Genomic DNA, 16,593 nt, shown 5'->3' with positions numbered 1-16,593 from the left:
GCAGAGGCTGTCACGACAGTTCGCGCTACAGGAGCCCTGCTGGTGTCACTGTTTATCCATCTCTGTGCAGAGGCTGTCACGACAGTTCCCACTACAGGAGCCCTGCTGGTGTCACTGTTTATCCATCTCTGTGCAGAGGCTGTCACGACAGTTCCCGCTACAGGAGCCCTGCTGGTGTCACTGTTTATCCATCTCTGTGCAGAGGCTGTCACGACAGTTCCCACTACAGGAGCCCTGCTGGTGTCACTGTTTATCCATCTCTGTGCAGAGGCTGTCACGACAGTTCGCGCTACAGGAGCCCTGCTGGTGTCACTGTTTATCCATCTCTGTGCAGAGGCTGTCACGACAGTTCCCACTACAGGAGCCCTGCTGGTGTCACTGTTTATCCATCTCTGTGCAGAGGCTGTCACGACAGTTCGCGCTACAGGAGCCCTGCTGGTGTCACTGTTTATCCATCTCTGTGCAGAGGCTGTCACGACAGTTCCCACTACAGGAGCCCTGCTGGTGTCACTGTTTATCCATCTCTGTGCAGAGGCTGTCACGACAGTTCGCGCTACAGGAGCCCTGCTGGTGTCACTGTTTATCCATCTCTGTGCAGAGGCTGTCACGACAGTTCCCACTACAGGAGCCCTGCTGGTGTCACTGTTTATCCATCTCTGTGCAGAGGCTGTCACGACAGTTCCCACTACAGGAGCCCTGCTGGTGTCACTGTTTATCCATCTCTGTGCAGAGGCTGTCACGACAGTTCGCGCTACAGGAGCCCTGCTGGTGTCACTGTTTATCCATCTCTGTGCAGAGGCTGTCACGACAGTTCCCGCTACAGGAGCCCTGCTGGTCTCACTATCCTTCCTGTTGACCGGAATGGCCTATCAGAACCCGGATAAACCGATCACGTGCCAAGCCTCCACGAGTCACGAGGACGCCGTGGCAACAGTCACGTGCGACTTCCACCTGGATCTGAACGTGACCAAGAGAGACTTCATCGTCAGCTATTTCAGGACGCCGAAAGATGACGATCCGTGTAGGTGCCTGTGTGTGTGTGTGTGTGTGTGTGTGTGTGTGTGTGTGGGTATTTGTATTTCTTTTTATCACAACAGATTTCTCTGTGTGAAATTCGGGCTGCTCTCCCCAGGGAGAGCGCGTCGCTACACCCCCCTTTTTTTTGTATTTTTTCCTGCGTGCAGTTTTATTTGTTTTTCGTATCGCAGTGGATTTTTCTACAGAATTTTGCCAGGAACAACCCTTTTGTTGCCGTGGGTTCTTTTACGTGCGCTAAGTGCATGCTGCACACGGGACCTCGGTTTATCGTCTCATCCGAGTGATTATTGTCTTTCGTTATATATCATTGTGCTTTCCTTTGAGTGATTATTCTCTTTCGAAATGCATGTAATACTGCTCTCCCTTGAGTGATTATTGTCTTTCGTTATGTATCATTGTACTCTTCCTGTAGTGATTATTGCTTTTCGGTATGTATCATTGTACTCTTCCTGTAGTGATTATTGCCTTTCGTTACATATCAGTGTACTCTTCCTGTAGTGATTATTGCCTTTCGTTATATATCAGTGTACTCTTCCTGTAGTGATTATTGCTTTTCGGTATGTATCATTGTACTCTTCCTGTAGTGATTATTGCCTTTCGTTATATATCAGTGTACTCTTCCTGTAGTGATTATTGCCTTTCGTTATATATCAGTGTACTCTTCCTGTAGTGATTATTGCTTTTCGTTATATATCAGTGTACTCTTCCTGTAGTGATTATTGCCTTTCGTTATATATCAGTGTACTCTTCCTGTAGTGATTATTGCCTTTCGTTATGTCATTGTATGCTTTCTTCGTACCCCCTCCCCTCTACTCCATCCCCATAAATCTTTCTTGCTTATTCCACTCTCTGCACCCCTCATCCTTCTCTGCACCCTCCCACCCATCCTTCCTACTCAACATTGACAGAGTTCTGGCAATTTTATCGTCACATGGAAGGGAAAACGTGCACAACAACAACCTCTGACATGTTAGACACTGACGGAACCAAGCTTAAGACAAACGAAGAAAAAGGATCCGCCCTGCTCAAACGTTTCATACAACAGAGCGATCAAAGAAACTTAGATGAGAAAAAGAAATATGTTGAGTTGAGGAGTTAAACCAAACCCTTATGCAGACTGGACCTGATGATGACTTGACAATAGATGATCTAAACGAAGCAATAGCTAAATGCAAGAAAGAATCAGCTCCTGGCCCAGACAAAGTTCGCTACTCGGACATCAAGGAACTATCGGAAGAAGACAGAAGCAAACTTTTCAATCTATATCAAAACAGTTTCCACAATGGACATGTGCCGGAGGACTGGACACACAGCTTCTTAAAACCCATACCAAAACCAGGAAAGGACCATCATCAGGTAAGCGGCTACCGGATCCTAACCATGCAAAACATTGCTGGAAAGCTCATGGAACGCATGATAGCCAGGAAACTTGCAAGGGATCTTGAACACAGGCACATTCTCCCTTCAAATCAAGGTGGTTACAGAACAGGCAAGTCCACATGGGAAAATGCAGCTGCTTTTGCATATGAGTTGTATGAAGGATTTCAAAGGAAAGAAGAAACACTAGCAGTAGCAATCGACCTTGAAGATGCCTACAATAAAGTCCAGTTTGCGCACCTCATGGAGCTGCTACTAAGGTATGGAGTAAGTTTGACACTGACAAGATGGATAGCAGCAGCGCTTCAAGAAAGAACCGTCGTCCTACGCCTTGGAGACTGGATGTCTGCACCTTCTAAACTATCCATGGGACTGCCACAAGGGTCTCCGCTCTCTCCTGTCCTCTACAATGTCTACACGAAGGGCCTTGCAGACTTAAACAACAATGGAATAGCTCGGGTGCTTACTCTTGCGGATCATGGCCTGGTCTTCAAAACTTCGAAAGATGCTCAGGAAAGAACTAAAGCCGTCCAGAAACAACTAAACAATATTGCTCAATGGTGCAAAGACACAGGATCTTCCATCAATCCAGCGAAAGCCCAAACGTTGCTGTGCACCCTCAACAACAGAACCGCGAGCAAATCACCACCTTCTGTGTCATTCGATGGGATTCAGATCGAGAAAACTGAATGCCTACGCTACCTAGGAATACACTTCGACAGGATGCTGACCTTCAGAAAACATACGGAAAATACTGTTCTCAAATGCAAAAAGGGCCTTTCAGTCTTAAAAGCACTGGCAACCAAAGGTATTGAACAACGCCACCTCTTCCTGCTATACCAATCACTCGTCCTCAGTGTGATCGACTACGGACTTGGGCTAACAACACCGTCTCAAAGCAACCTCTTAAAATTAGAGAGTTCAAAATGAAGCTATGAGGCTGATCCTTGGAACAACAAAAGACACGCCCACAGAAACCATGCGATACCTGCTTGACCTTCCTTCAGTGCAGGCCAGAAACAAGTTAGAACAGGTCAAGACCTACTTCAGAGCATTAGAAAACCCTCAAAACCCACTGCATGACGCAGTCAAAGAACCAAAAGGCAGCCGTCTAGGACGAGGAAGATCATGGATGGGGCAAGCAGAAGACACAATCCAGCTAGTATGCCGACTACAAGACCTGAAAGAAACAAAAGAATGGGAGAAAAACCCCGAAAACCTCAACCATCTATTCAACACAGCTATTTCACTCACTCTAGGAAGACATTGTCGGGAATGGCCAGAGGGCAAAACTGATGCGGAAGTGAAGCTACTCATAGAAGAAAACAGTAAAGAAGAGGACATCATCATATACACAGATGGCTCAGTCACCAAAGACCAATCCGGTTGGGGATTCACTGCGAAACAAAATGGAAAAAACAGTTAGGGAAGAGAATGCTGCCTACAAAGTCACAACCTCCAGCCTAACGATGGAAGTTGAAGCTGTGACACGTGCCCTCCAGTGGCTATCGTCCATCCATACGCCCGGAAACCAACATGCCATGATTCTAACCGACTCAATGAACCTCATACAGAAAATTGAAAACGGAATGGGAAGCCCAGAGTGGCATAAGGCAATGCGCAACTTTCAGATTAAAAAACTCACATGGTCATACTGCCCGGGACATGCAGGAGTTAAGGGAAATGAGCGAGTTGACAGACTTGCTGGCAACGCAACACCAACGAGCGGCCCACATCTAGGAAAATCGGAAATCCTCAGTAAAGTCAAAGAATATCAAAAAGAACAGGTACAAGGCCATCACACTATCGATCGCCTCAAAGAAATAAAAGCAGAGAGAGGGAGAGACCGTAAGTCTAACATGAAAGGTAGAGCACGATGCTTTGCAAATCAAACAAATATCGGCATCATTTCAAACCAACATTGCGCAAATTTCTTCAAAACGGAACAGAGTCTCTGTGGGCTTTTCCAAATACAATAGACTGAGCAACGCACTAGACGCCACGTTCTTGGCATCAGAGATCTTTTCCCATCCCTCTTGTGGCCAATCAGTGTCAGCCTCTGTGCGTGTGTGTATGTGTGTGTTTGTGTGTATGTGTGGGTCTGTGTTTTTGAGTGCGTTTGTGCATGCGTGAGAGTGTAAGTGTACACAAGTGTCAGGAGAGTTCTGTGCATGTGTGTGTGTGTGTGTGTGTGTGTGTGTGTGTGTGTGTGTGTGTGTGTGTGTGTGTGAGGGGGAGGTGGGGGTGCAGGAAGGAGGTGGGGTAGAGGATGAGGTATGTGAGTGTATGCATGCCTACACTGTGGGAGCAACAGGATATTGGAACGTATATATTATATATATATCTTTGTATATATGTGTGTGGGGTTGGGGGTGGGAGATATGGGCGTGTGTGTGTGTGCGCTTGTACAAGTAAACGTTCATCTGTGTGTGTGTGTGTGTGTGTGTGTGTGTGTGTGTGTGTGCCGTGGAAGCTGCGATACATAGACTAGAAATGAGTGTGTGGAGGAGGGGGTAGAGGAGGTGCAGGGTAATGTGTGTGTGTGTGTGTGTGTGTGTGTGTGTCTGTGTGTGTTGGAGCTCATGTACGTTTATATGTATTTGACTGTGCTTTCATATCTGTGAAACTGCGTGTTTGGTGCATATCTGTTATGCATGTGTGGGTGTATGAGTGAATGTGTGTCTTCATGTTTTACATTTATTTGCTTATTTATCATCTTTGTTGTCTTATTTATTTATTTATTTATTTATTATTATTATTATTATTATTATTATTATTATTTTATTACTTTCATTACTACTGCCTTTTTTTATATCATAATTATTTATTTATTTATTTATGTAAGCTTATCTATAATTTATTCACCTGTTTTTTTCTCAAGGCCTGACTAAGCGCGTTGGGTTACGCTGCTGGTCAGGCATCTGCTTGGCAGATGTGGTGTAGCGTATATGGATTTGTCCGAACGCAGTGACGCCTCCTTGAGCTACTGAAACTGAAACTTCCTACCTCTCCCACCCCCTCCTCTCTCTGTGCACCCACCCCCATCCTTCCTTCCTACCTCTCCCACCCCCTCCTCTCTCTCTGTACCCCCCCCCCCATCCTTTCTACCTCTCCCACCCCCTCCTCTCTCTCTGCACCCCCCCCCATCCTTTCTTCCTACCTCTACCACCCCCTCCTCTCTCTCTGCACCCTCCCCCCCATCCATCCTTTCTACCTCTCCCACCCCCCCCCTCTCTCTCTGCACCCTCCCCCCCATCCATCCTTTCTACCTCTCCCACCCCCTCCTCTCTCTCTGCACCCTCCCCCCCATCATTCCTACCTCTCCCACCCCCTCCTCTCTCTCTGCACCCTCCCCCCCATCATTCCTACCTCTCCCACCCCCTCCTCTCTCTCTGCACCCTCCCCCCCATCCTTCCTACCTCTACCACCCCCTCCTCTCTCTCTGCACCCTCCCCCCCCATCCTTCCTACCTCTCCCACCCCCTCCTCTCTCTCTGCACCCTCCCCCCCATCCTTCCTACCTCTCCCACCCCCTCCTCTCTCTCTGCACCCTCCCCCCCATCCTTCCTACCTCTCCCACCCCCTCCTCTCTCTCTGCACCCTCCCCCATCCTTCCTACCTCTACCACCCCCTTCTCTCTCTCTGCACCCTCCCCCCCATCCTTCCTACCTCTCCCACCCCCTCCTCTCTCTCTGCACCCTCCCCCCCATCCTTCCTACCTCTACCACCCCCTTCTCTCTCTCTGCACCCTCCCCCCCATCCTTCCTACCTCTCCCACCCCCTCCTCTCTCTCTGCACCCTCCCCCCCATCATTCCTACCTCTCCCACCCCCTCCTCTCTCTCTGCACCTCCCCATCCTTCCTACCTCTCCCACCCCCTCCTCTCTCTCTGCACCCTCCCCCCCATCCTTTCTTCCTACCTCTCCCACCCCCTCCTCTCTCTCTGCACCCTCCCCCCATCCTTCCTACCTCTCCCACCCCCTCCTCTCTCTCTGCACCCTCCCCCATCCTTCCTACCTCTACCACCCACTTCTCTCTCTCTGCACCCCCCCCCCCCATCCTTCCTACCTCTCCCACCCCCTCCTCTCTCTCTGCATCCCCCGACCCCCAATCCTTCCATTCTTCCTATATCTCGCTTTCCTCTCTCTCTGCACCCCCACCCCACCCCGCCCCGCCCCGCCACACCCCCACCCATCCCCATCTCCAGACATCTTCCTGTCCTGCAACTGGCACCAGAAGCCGATGCCCACGTGCTACGTGGAGGACAACGTCAACTTCAACATGGTGGTCACCAGAAACCTCACCATCAAGGTTAGGTCCCAGATCGCCCAGGTGGGCGGTGAATTTATGTGCGAGCTGGTCCCCACGGCAAAGTCTGAGGCGGAGAAATGCCTGCTCAACTTCTCAGGTGGGTAAGGCTTGGGGGGGGGGGGGGGGGGGGGGGGCGGGGGATGCTGTTGAGAGGGGTGAGGGGCGCGTTGGCGTTTGTATGAAGGGAGGTTGACTTGTTGGTAAGTTCCTATTCCGCTTGGTTGCCTAAATTCGGGGACATGTTTGAATTAAAAATAAAAAAGAAGAAAAATCTTCGTGCAGTTTTCGGCCGTCGATGCATGTCAGACTTGATACGCAGCGTGTAATCCATCCCTGTAATCGAGAGTCTGGCTTAAAAAAATAAGAGAAAAAAAGGCGAAATAATGACCCATACCATGAACACTAAATGTATGGTGGACGGGGGGGAGGGGGGGGGGGTCTGCATTTTAGGGTTAGCAGCTTGGTCTTTTTTTCTTTTCTTTTCTTTTCGTTTTTTTTTTTTCTTTTTTTTTTTTTCTTTTCTTCAAGTTTGGAGAAAAGCGTGACCTTTCCACATGTTGGTGACCAGTAGTCAGCTGGCCGTCAAGGTGAAGGTCGGGGTCCAGCAGGGCGAGATGGGAGACCTGATTCCAGGCACAGAGATGTTTCCTGAACAGCACAGGTCTGTGGGTAGCGCGCGCGGGCGTGTTTGTTTGTGTGTGTGTGTGTGTGTGTGTGTGTGTGTGTGCGCGTTGGGGTGGAGGGTCGCAGGGGGGAGGGGGGTGGTTAGGATGATTTACTATCTTCGCGCGTTTTAACTTCGTCTCCCCCCCTTTTTTGTTTGTTTGTTGTTGTTCTTATTAATGATAATCTAGTTATTCCAAACTGACATGCGTCCATTAATCTGCTAGACGGGATGGCGTACCTGCTGGGAAGCTTGGTTGCTGTCTTCAATTTCACTTTGCGGGAGGGGGGGATGGTGGGGGGGAAGGGGTCAGTTAAAAGTTAATCCCTTGGAGAAGTCCGTTACAGTTTCCCCCTGTAGGGGTGGTGGTGGTGGTGGGAGCAGAAGGTGGGGAGGGGGCAGGGTGGTGGTGGGGGGGGGGGCAAGGGGGGTTGGGGGGGGGGGGGGTGGCAGTTAAAAGTGGGGAGGCTAATCCCTTGGAGAGATCGGTTACAGTTTCCCCAGTAGGGGGTGGTAGTTCAGTTCAGTTCAGAATTACACCTGCAGAAATTAAAGCTGACCTTTGAGTTCAGTCTGAATTACACCTGCAGAAATTAAAGCTGACCTTTGAGTTCAGTCTGAATTACACCTGCAGAAATTAAAGCTGACCTTTGAGTTCAGTCTGAATTACACCTGCAGAAATTAAAGCTGGCCTTTTAGTTCAATCTAATCACGGCAAGGGTACAACCCTTCAGTGACAGGCTTGCACGTCAGCATTGGTCAAGCGGTTTAAGGCCTGTGGTCTCCAGGTGGTGTTCACGGCGGGAAGCTTCTGGGCAGCGAGGGCTTTGCAGACATAACTACCGTCCCGGCTGTTTCTGTTAGATGACCCTCATGTGGAATTGATGACCTATAGGTAACGCGTCCGCCTAGGAAGTGAGAGAATCTGAGCGCCCTGGTTCGAATCACGGTTCGAATCACGGCTCAGCCGCCGATATTTTCCGAGACCTTGAGTGGTGGTCTGGACGCTGGTCATTCGGATGAGACGATAAACCGAGGTCCCGTGTGCAGCATGCACACGTAAAAGAACCCACGGCAATAAAAGGGTTGTTCCTGGCAAAATTCTGTAGAAAAATCCACTTCGACAGGAAAAATAAATAAAAACTGCATGCAGGAAAAAAAGAAGAAAAAAAAAAGAAAAAAAGAAGAAAAAAAAAGGGTGGCGCTGTAGTGTAGCGACGCGCTCTCCCTGGGGAGAGCAGCCCGAATTTCACACAGAGAAATCTGTTGTGATAAAAAGAAATACAAATACAACTTGAGGAGGAAGGTGGCAGAATGGTTAAGACGTTCATCTGCCATTGCGGTGTCCGTGATGGTGTCCCGCTGTCGCCCTTTGCCCCAGCTTTGACTGGAAGAAATCAAACCGAGCGTCTAGTCAGTGGGAGATAGACTAAAAAAATCTTGGTAAAAGTCGACTTACTTGGGTTAAAAGAGGCGACGTATCGAGCCACAAGCTCTATCTTCAGGCAAATGAAATGAGTGAGCGACAGTCAGAAAGATACAGACAGAGAGGGAGAGAGAGTAGGCATGTTGGGCAAGAGTTAAAAGTTAAGATAAAAGCACAGTAAAATAAAATAAAATAAAATAAAATGGGGTAGAATAAAACAGGGTCGTAGTCCGATGATAAAATGCTTTGTAGGCAATAAAAGGGTTGTGACTGCACGGTGTCGACGTAACAGTGGGAGGTAGACTAAAAAAGCCTGTGGCTCGATACGTCGCCCAGGTAAGTCGACTTTACCAAGATGTTTTTAGTTTACCTCCCACTGTTTTACGTCGAGCGTCTAGTCATTCGGATAAGACGAAAAACCGAGGTTCTTCTGTATGCAGCACGCACTTGGCGCACTGAAAAAAGAACCCACGGCAGTAAACGTGTTGTCCTCTGGCAAGGTTCTGTAGAAGAAATCCATTCTGATAGGTACACAAATATATATATATATATATATTCATATGCATGTACTCAAGACCTGACTAAGCGCGTTGGGTTATGTTACTGGTCAAACATCTGCCTAGCAGATGTGTTGTAGCGTATATGGATTTGCCCTAACGCAGTGACGCCTCCTTGAGAAACTGAAACTGAAGCTGAACTTTTCCAAAACAGATAGGCTGACCAGCGGCCACAGAATACTAAATAGGCCTGTTTAGTATTCTGTGCCAGCGGCTGCCGACGACTAGTGATTTGGAAACAAATATCACCCACTTTCTCGGTTCGTATGCTGAGTCACAGCACCCTCAAGTATTAGTTTTTGCCATCACAATTTTTCTCAAAACTGAGATTTCCGATTTAGGAAGTTCCGGATCTACAACACACTCACACACACACACACACACACACACACACACACACACACTGAGACATATATGCGTATAATATTTTTCCCCCTCAATCTTCTCTGCAAAATGTCTGCATTCAATTTTTTGTTTCTTCTTTTAGAACAACGTTTTGGTTTGATGATGGCGATGAAAGGTAATGCTTATTTCTTCTTCATTTTCTTTTCTTCTTTGCACATTGTATCCACTAGCATACATGTATTTCCCACTGTTCCCGTGCTTTATGTGTGTGTGTGTACGTGTGTGTGTGTGTGTGTGTGTGTGTGTGTGTGTGTTGTGCGCGTGTGTATGATTTTATTGATCAACATCAGAGTGATAGTAAAGGTCCATTCCATGATTTGATCAATGTTTTAAATGAACAGTTATATCCAATTAAGTGTAGACATAATCAAGATGATCGTCGACCAAACAACTATGGGTATAGATTGATTGACTTGTGTAAATCGTCTTCATTGTTATGTATATTCTTAATGGAAGAGCAGGGAGAGATGACGGAATCGGAATGTTCACTAGTAATGGCTGTACTGTGGTTGACTACATGATTGTATCCCCCTTTTTGTTCACAAAAATAACAGATTTTACTGTTTCCCCTTTTGATGCTTTATTATCTGTCTCTGGCTACTGAGTGTCACATATTGAACCATAAAAATCATACTGATACGGCTGTCATACCGTGTCATAAAAAAATGTGCCACATCAAATTTAACAGGTCAGAATGAAATAATACGAAAATGGGAACACGAAAAGGCTGCTTCTTTTCAAGAAAATTTGTCTAACGCTGAGCTTACACACTTAAATGACGCAATCGATGCTGATGATATTGACGTCATAAATGATAAACTCGCAAACATTCTGATTCAGACGGCAAAAGATACTCTCGGGACATATCAAATTCGTACTTCTAAGACAAAACACAGAGATAGTCGCAGCTGGTTTGATTCCACATGCAAACGAAGCCGCTCAGAATATTTTAAAGCTAAACACAGAGAAAAAAAAAAGAAATTGTAGTAAAAATAGAGACACGCTCGAAAGAGTCAGCAAAAGTTACAAGTCCGTTTTAAAGAAAGCAGAAAAGACGTGGAGAAAAAAATGGCACAGAGAACTGCGAAGTTTACGCAAAAGCAATTCAAGAGAACTATGGAATAGAATTAAAAAGAAAAAGAAAACATCATGTCCCATAAACTTAGAAGACATGTTTCACCATTTCAGCAACCTTAACGTTAATGATAATGAACATATTGACAGTACAACGGCAATGCACATTATCAATTTAAAGGATAATGATGATATTTTAAATGCATGTATTACTGAAGATGAAATTACTTCAGCCATCAAAAGACTGAAGAAAGGCAAGAGTGCCAGTGAAGACATGATTCGTAATGAATATATCATCAACAGCGTTCCTTTGCTGACAGAAACATACTGTAAATTATTTAACAAGATACTGGACGAAGGTGTTGTACCAGAAAAATGGGTATCCGGCTTGATATTGCCATTGTATAAAGGCAAAGGTGACACACTTGACTGTGATAATTATAGGGGAATAACTTTGCTCAGCTGTGTTGGAAAACTATTCACTACAGTGTTAAATGCTAGACTGACTGATTATATCAATATAAACAATATACTTTCAGGAGCCCAAACAGGATTTAGACAGTCCCATTCTACATTAGATCAAATGTTTGTTTTGAAATCACTTATTGATATTTTCTCCATGAAAAAGAAGAAACTTTACTGTGCTTTTGTTGATTTCAAAAAAAGCCTTTGATTCAGTTTGGAGAAGTGGGTTATGGCAAAAACTTGTTCATGAAGGCGTGAATGGTAAAATTTTCCGTGTTATAATGAACATGTATGATAGAATTAAGTCATGTGTGTTTTTTAATGGTGAAAAATCTTATTTCTTTAGCATTTGTAAGGGTGTACGACAAGGAGAAAATCTCTCGCCTTTGCTTTTTTCTCTGTATCTCAATGATTTAGAGTTGTATTTGACTGAGCATAAGAGTCCATCTGTTGATCTTTTATTGAATGTTAACATTTCAGAGTTAGATAATTACATGCGATTATTTGTACTGTTGTATGCAGATGACACAATTTTACTTTCAGAGACGAAAGAAGGATTACAGCAGTCTCTCATTGTTTTTCACAAATATTGTTTAGAATGGAAACTAGTGGTCAATGTAAAGAAAACTAAAGTGATGATATTCAATTCTACAAACAAGCTAAAGCCTATTTTTAAGTTTGGTGATGCATGTTTGGATGTTGTCGATTCTTTTAAATATCTTCGCATCGAATTTAGTAGAAACGGAACTTTTTATAAAGCTAAAAAAATGATTTATGAACAGGGCCAAAAAGCTATGTTTTCGTTACTTCAGTCAGCCAGAATTCAAGATTTACCTTTACATATCATTCTGGACATGTACCAGTCTATGATTGTTCCTATTTTGTTGTATGGTGCAGAAATATGGGGTTATGAAAATGTAGATATACTTGAAAAATTAGAATTGAAATTTTTGAAACGCTTGTTCAAACTGAACAGAAATACTATGACCCAAATTGTTTATGGAGAAACTGGTATTTATCCAATTAGTGTGTTAGTGAAAATGAGATTAGTTCGATTTTGGACCAGCTTAGTGATATCTAATACAGAAAAATATTCTGGGAAAATATAATTGATATTACTTGACTTATATCGAAATGGTATTTATTCTTCAAAATGGATGAGTTGTATCAGACAAATTTTAATAGAAGCAGGGTATGACTGTGTTTGGGATGCTCAATTCTTCTTGGAGATGGAAGCTTTCTGCAAGAATGTCAACATTGCTTTGAGAGATAATTTTCAAAATCTATGGAGACATGCTCTAGAGGCAAGTAGTAAATGTTTGTTTTATCGAAATTTCAAAAGTGGATTTGGTAGAGAAAAATATATAAGTCATATGCCTGATAATTATGTTATCAGCTTCTTCAGATTTCAAAGTAGTAATCATAAGCTGGAAATAGAAACAGGGAGACACAAAGGCATACCACGAGAGTTACGGCTTTGTAAGGTTTGTAACATGTCTGTGATTGGTGATGAGTTTCATTTTATAATGGAATGTCCCAATTATGATTAGTTACGAAATAGATATGTTCCTAAAAAATATTTGTCTCCAAAAAAGATTATTTTGTAGTAATCCTCCATACTCCAATAGGAGTGAAAGGATACTTAAAACTTGAAACTTGAAACTTGTGTGTGTGGCTTCTGACGTCTTGCTTTTTGTTGGTGTTGGGGTGTATTCGCTCAAGTACAAATATTTCTAGAGCTACATTTACCGCCACATAGTTTGTTCTTTGCCAGGCTTCAAACATCAGGCTGTCCTGGGAGCTCCCAGTAATCAGATTTGGCATTCTGGGTGTAGCAGCCCATTCCATTTAATTTTTTTTTTTTAAATAAATATTATCTCCCCTGCGCTTCCCTCTTTCCATCTTTCGCTTCACGGACTTCATAGTTTACTGTCACCACCATCCCTCTCACACTTCCACACGCCGTCAGTCCCACCTACAAGTCCTCGAAGATGATAGTTTGACTTGTTGCTGTTGTTGATCATCGACTGTAGGTGGGACTGTCTCATATTATGCCATGGACCGTGTTGAAATTTCTCACTCAAGGCCAGTCTGTTCAGATTTCAAAGTAGTAATCATAAGCTGGAAATAGAAACAGGGAGACACAAAGGCATACCACGAGAGTTACGGCTTTGTAAGGTTTGTAACATGTCTGTGATTGGTGATGAGTTTCATTTTATAATGGAATGTCCCAATTATGATTAGTTACGAAATAGATATGTTCCTAAAAAATATTTGTCTCCAAAAAAGATTATTTTGTAGTAATCCTCCATACTCCAATAGGAGTGAAAGGATACTTAAAACTTGAAACTTGAAACTTGTGTGTGTGGCTTCTGACGTCTTGCTTTTTGTTGGTGTTGGGGTGTATTCGCTCAAGTACAAATATTTCTAGAGCTACATTTACCGCCACATAGTTTGTTCTTTGCCAGGCTTCAAACATCAGGCTGTCCTGGGAGCTCCCAGTAATCAGATTTGGCATTCTGGGTGTAGCAGCCCATTCCATTTAATTTTTTTTTAAAAATAAATATTATCTCCCCTGCGCTTCCCTCTTTCCATCTTTCGCTTCACGGACTTCATAGTTTACTGTCACCACCATCCCTCTCACACTTCCACACGCCGTCAGTCCCACCTACAAGTCCTCGAAGATGATAGTTTGACTTGTTGCTGTTGTTGATCATCGACTGTAGGTGGGACTGTCTCATATTATGCCATGGACCGTGTTGAAATTTCTCACTCAAGGCCAGTCTGTTCTTCTACCCCCCCCCCCCCCCACCCCCACCCATACACACTCCCTCCTGTGCCTTTTCCTGTGTATGCCTAACCTTGATAACCTTCGTCGTGTAACCTTAATCATGTAACCTTAGACTTGAAAGCTTCTGTATGACAAACTGATACATTATACGAAGGAAGTGGATGGGCGTTGTCATAGACAGCCAGATGTAGTGATATTTCCCCTGTGAATCTGATTTTCATTAAAGCCTTTTGATCAGTGCGAATAAACCTTGGTAAAACAGCTTTCCAGTCTGTTAGGAAAACATGGTGATGATACTTTTTTTTTTTTTTTTTTTTTTTTTTTTTTTTTGCTGCCCCAACATCTGCACCGTTTCAGTGGCATTACTCCCACGCCGCTCATTTAGATTCCCCCATACACGGCCACACCCGGGTTCGTCCATCGCAGTTCCAGCGTCGGCAGTCCACAGGGAACCATCGATGTTAGGTCGCCAGGAGGCCACACACCAGAGGAAACCCTGCACTGCTGCTGAGTCACTTCGGTGGTGTTCAGTGGTGACTGTTCTGTTTTAACGTACTTAGGACACCACCTACTAAGCCCCCTACTAACGACAATATGGTTAGTCGTGGAGCCAGACTGAGTGAGCGTCCCTCCCAGAGTGGAGACCGCCACCACGCCCCTCAAACAACAGCCCCCCATGAATCTGCCGACACTGACGACATTGACAGGACTCACCCCAAGCACTGAAGTGGAGGGGTATCGAAACTGAGGTCACCATGAGAGCAGTCTTTGAGACTATTTTGTTTTTATATTGATGACGATGAAGGAGGAGGAGGATGACGATGATGATGACGATGTTGCTGTGGAGGTCCATTTTTGGTTTGGGACTGCGTGACAAGGCTGTACTCTACACTTCCTGTCATAATGATATCCCGGCGTTAACCAGGCCCGAGAGATATAGACACTTGCAGTGTTGTTTAGGTAATTAGAGCAACACACCCAAAGACGCATCCTTGAAGTGGATGACACTCGACTGTGTGGTACAGTCTCCCCATTTAAGCCCACAGCACACTCAACTCTGGGTAGGAGCCGGCCACGGGCCGAAAAACCCACCTCCGCTGGGATTCGAACCCGCGTCCTCCCAGCCGTCAGTCCGCGACGCTAACCACTTCGCCACGGCGGCTGGTGATGATGATACTTTGTTATCTGTATATGATAAGAATATTGGAATCCACGGTGTTTTTTCTAAAGCAAGTCAGTGTGTTTGTTTTGTATTTTTGATGTTTAAGAAGACTGCATTGAAAGTATGACTTAGAAATGAGATGAAGTACCAGTGTTGTCTTACTCAGCAAACCACCCCGTAATCTGTGAAAAGGGTAGGTTTGAACAAAGTGATATTTGGCAGTGTTGTTGGGAACGCATTTTTGCGGAACTTTTATGACACATTTATTAGCAGTAATGGATTTTAATGTGTGCTAGTATGAAAAAAAAAACAAATTACAATTTTCTCGGGTTGTTCCATGTAAGTAGCTTATACATCCTGGACTATTTGTTCTGTAAACTTATTTGCAATGGACTGACTTTTATTTTGAGGTTGCCAGTGGTGCCTTCATATTCATTGTTTACTTTTTCATGATAGATGTTCAGTTTCTGTCTGTCTGTCTGTCTGTCCGTCTGCCTGTTCCTGTTTCTGTACACATGGTTCCGCGTGCAGAGCCCACGACGGAGTCAGCAACAACAACGGAGTCAGCAGCAAAGACGACTTCCGGTTGCTTGCCTTGTGACGGTGAGTCAGATGAGCACGTGACAGCAGCTCGCACAGTGAGGCCACGCAGCAGTGAATGCCCATGGTGTCCAGGGACATGGTGGTGGTGGTGTGTCCATCGAGATCGATGATGACCATCATTGTCATCCAGATGGGGGATGGGGGGAGGGTGGTGGTGGGGTGGGGGGAAGGATGCTCATGAGTCTATCTGTGAGTGCGCAGATGGCTGAATAGTCCAATCTGCGCACGAAATGTTCGCTGACAGTTGGGGCAGACAAAGACAGGCATATCATTGTCAGGGAGCTTGTTTGCCCGTGACTTTCTGGCCTGCCTCTTCTGAACAGCTGCAGCAGTCCTGTTGGCCTCGCACAACTTGGCGCCTTTGTGCACAGCAGCGCGCCATTTGTTACGGTCCACTGCAGATTCCTCCCAGGAGTCAGGGTTGATATCAAACGCTTTCAGAGAGACTTTCAGAGTATCTCTGAAGCGCTTCTTCTGACCTCCGTGTGATCTCTTCCCTTGTTGCAGCTCGCCATAGAAGAGCCTTTTGGGCAGCCGATGGTCTGGCATGCGCGCCACGTGTCCAGCCCAGCGAAGCTGGGACTGCATCAGGATGGTGAAGATGCTGGGAAGGGTGGCTTTTGCGAGCACCTCTGTGTCTGGGGTCCTGTCTTGCCACTTGATGTTCAGTAGCTTCCTGAGGCATGTTGTGTGGAAGTGGTTCAGCTTCTTGGCATGTCGTT

General features: G+C 45.3%; 1 protein-coding gene across 3 annotated transcripts in view; it reads left to right on the top strand.

The window, feature by feature from the left end:
• The window catches only part of LOC143277298 (uncharacterized), a 57,025-nt gene that overhangs the window by 23,238 nt on the left and 17,194 nt on the right, over positions 1–16,593 (top strand). For 2 of the 3 annotated variants that reach the window (XM_076582069.1, XM_076582067.1), the window contains exons 2-5: positions 797–1,021; positions 6,621–6,821; positions 9,859–9,891; positions 15,800–15,871. In XM_076582069.1, coding sequence (XP_076438184.1) covers positions 862–1,021; positions 6,621–6,821; positions 9,859–9,891; positions 15,800–15,871 — 466 coding nt within the window. In that variant the 5' untranslated portion in view covers positions 797–861. The remainder of the gene's footprint in view (positions 1–796; positions 1,022–6,620; positions 6,822–9,858; positions 9,892–15,799; positions 15,872–16,593) is intronic. The other variant, XM_076582068.1, reaches the window with a different exon arrangement.

Source organism: Babylonia areolata, chromosome 34, assembly GCF_041734735.1.
Source record: "Babylonia areolata isolate BAREFJ2019XMU chromosome 34, ASM4173473v1, whole genome shotgun sequence".
NCBI classification, from domain to species: Eukaryota; Metazoa; Mollusca; class Gastropoda; order Neogastropoda; family Buccinidae; genus Babylonia; species Babylonia areolata.
This window is presented reverse-complemented; position numbering and strand designations above follow the sequence as displayed.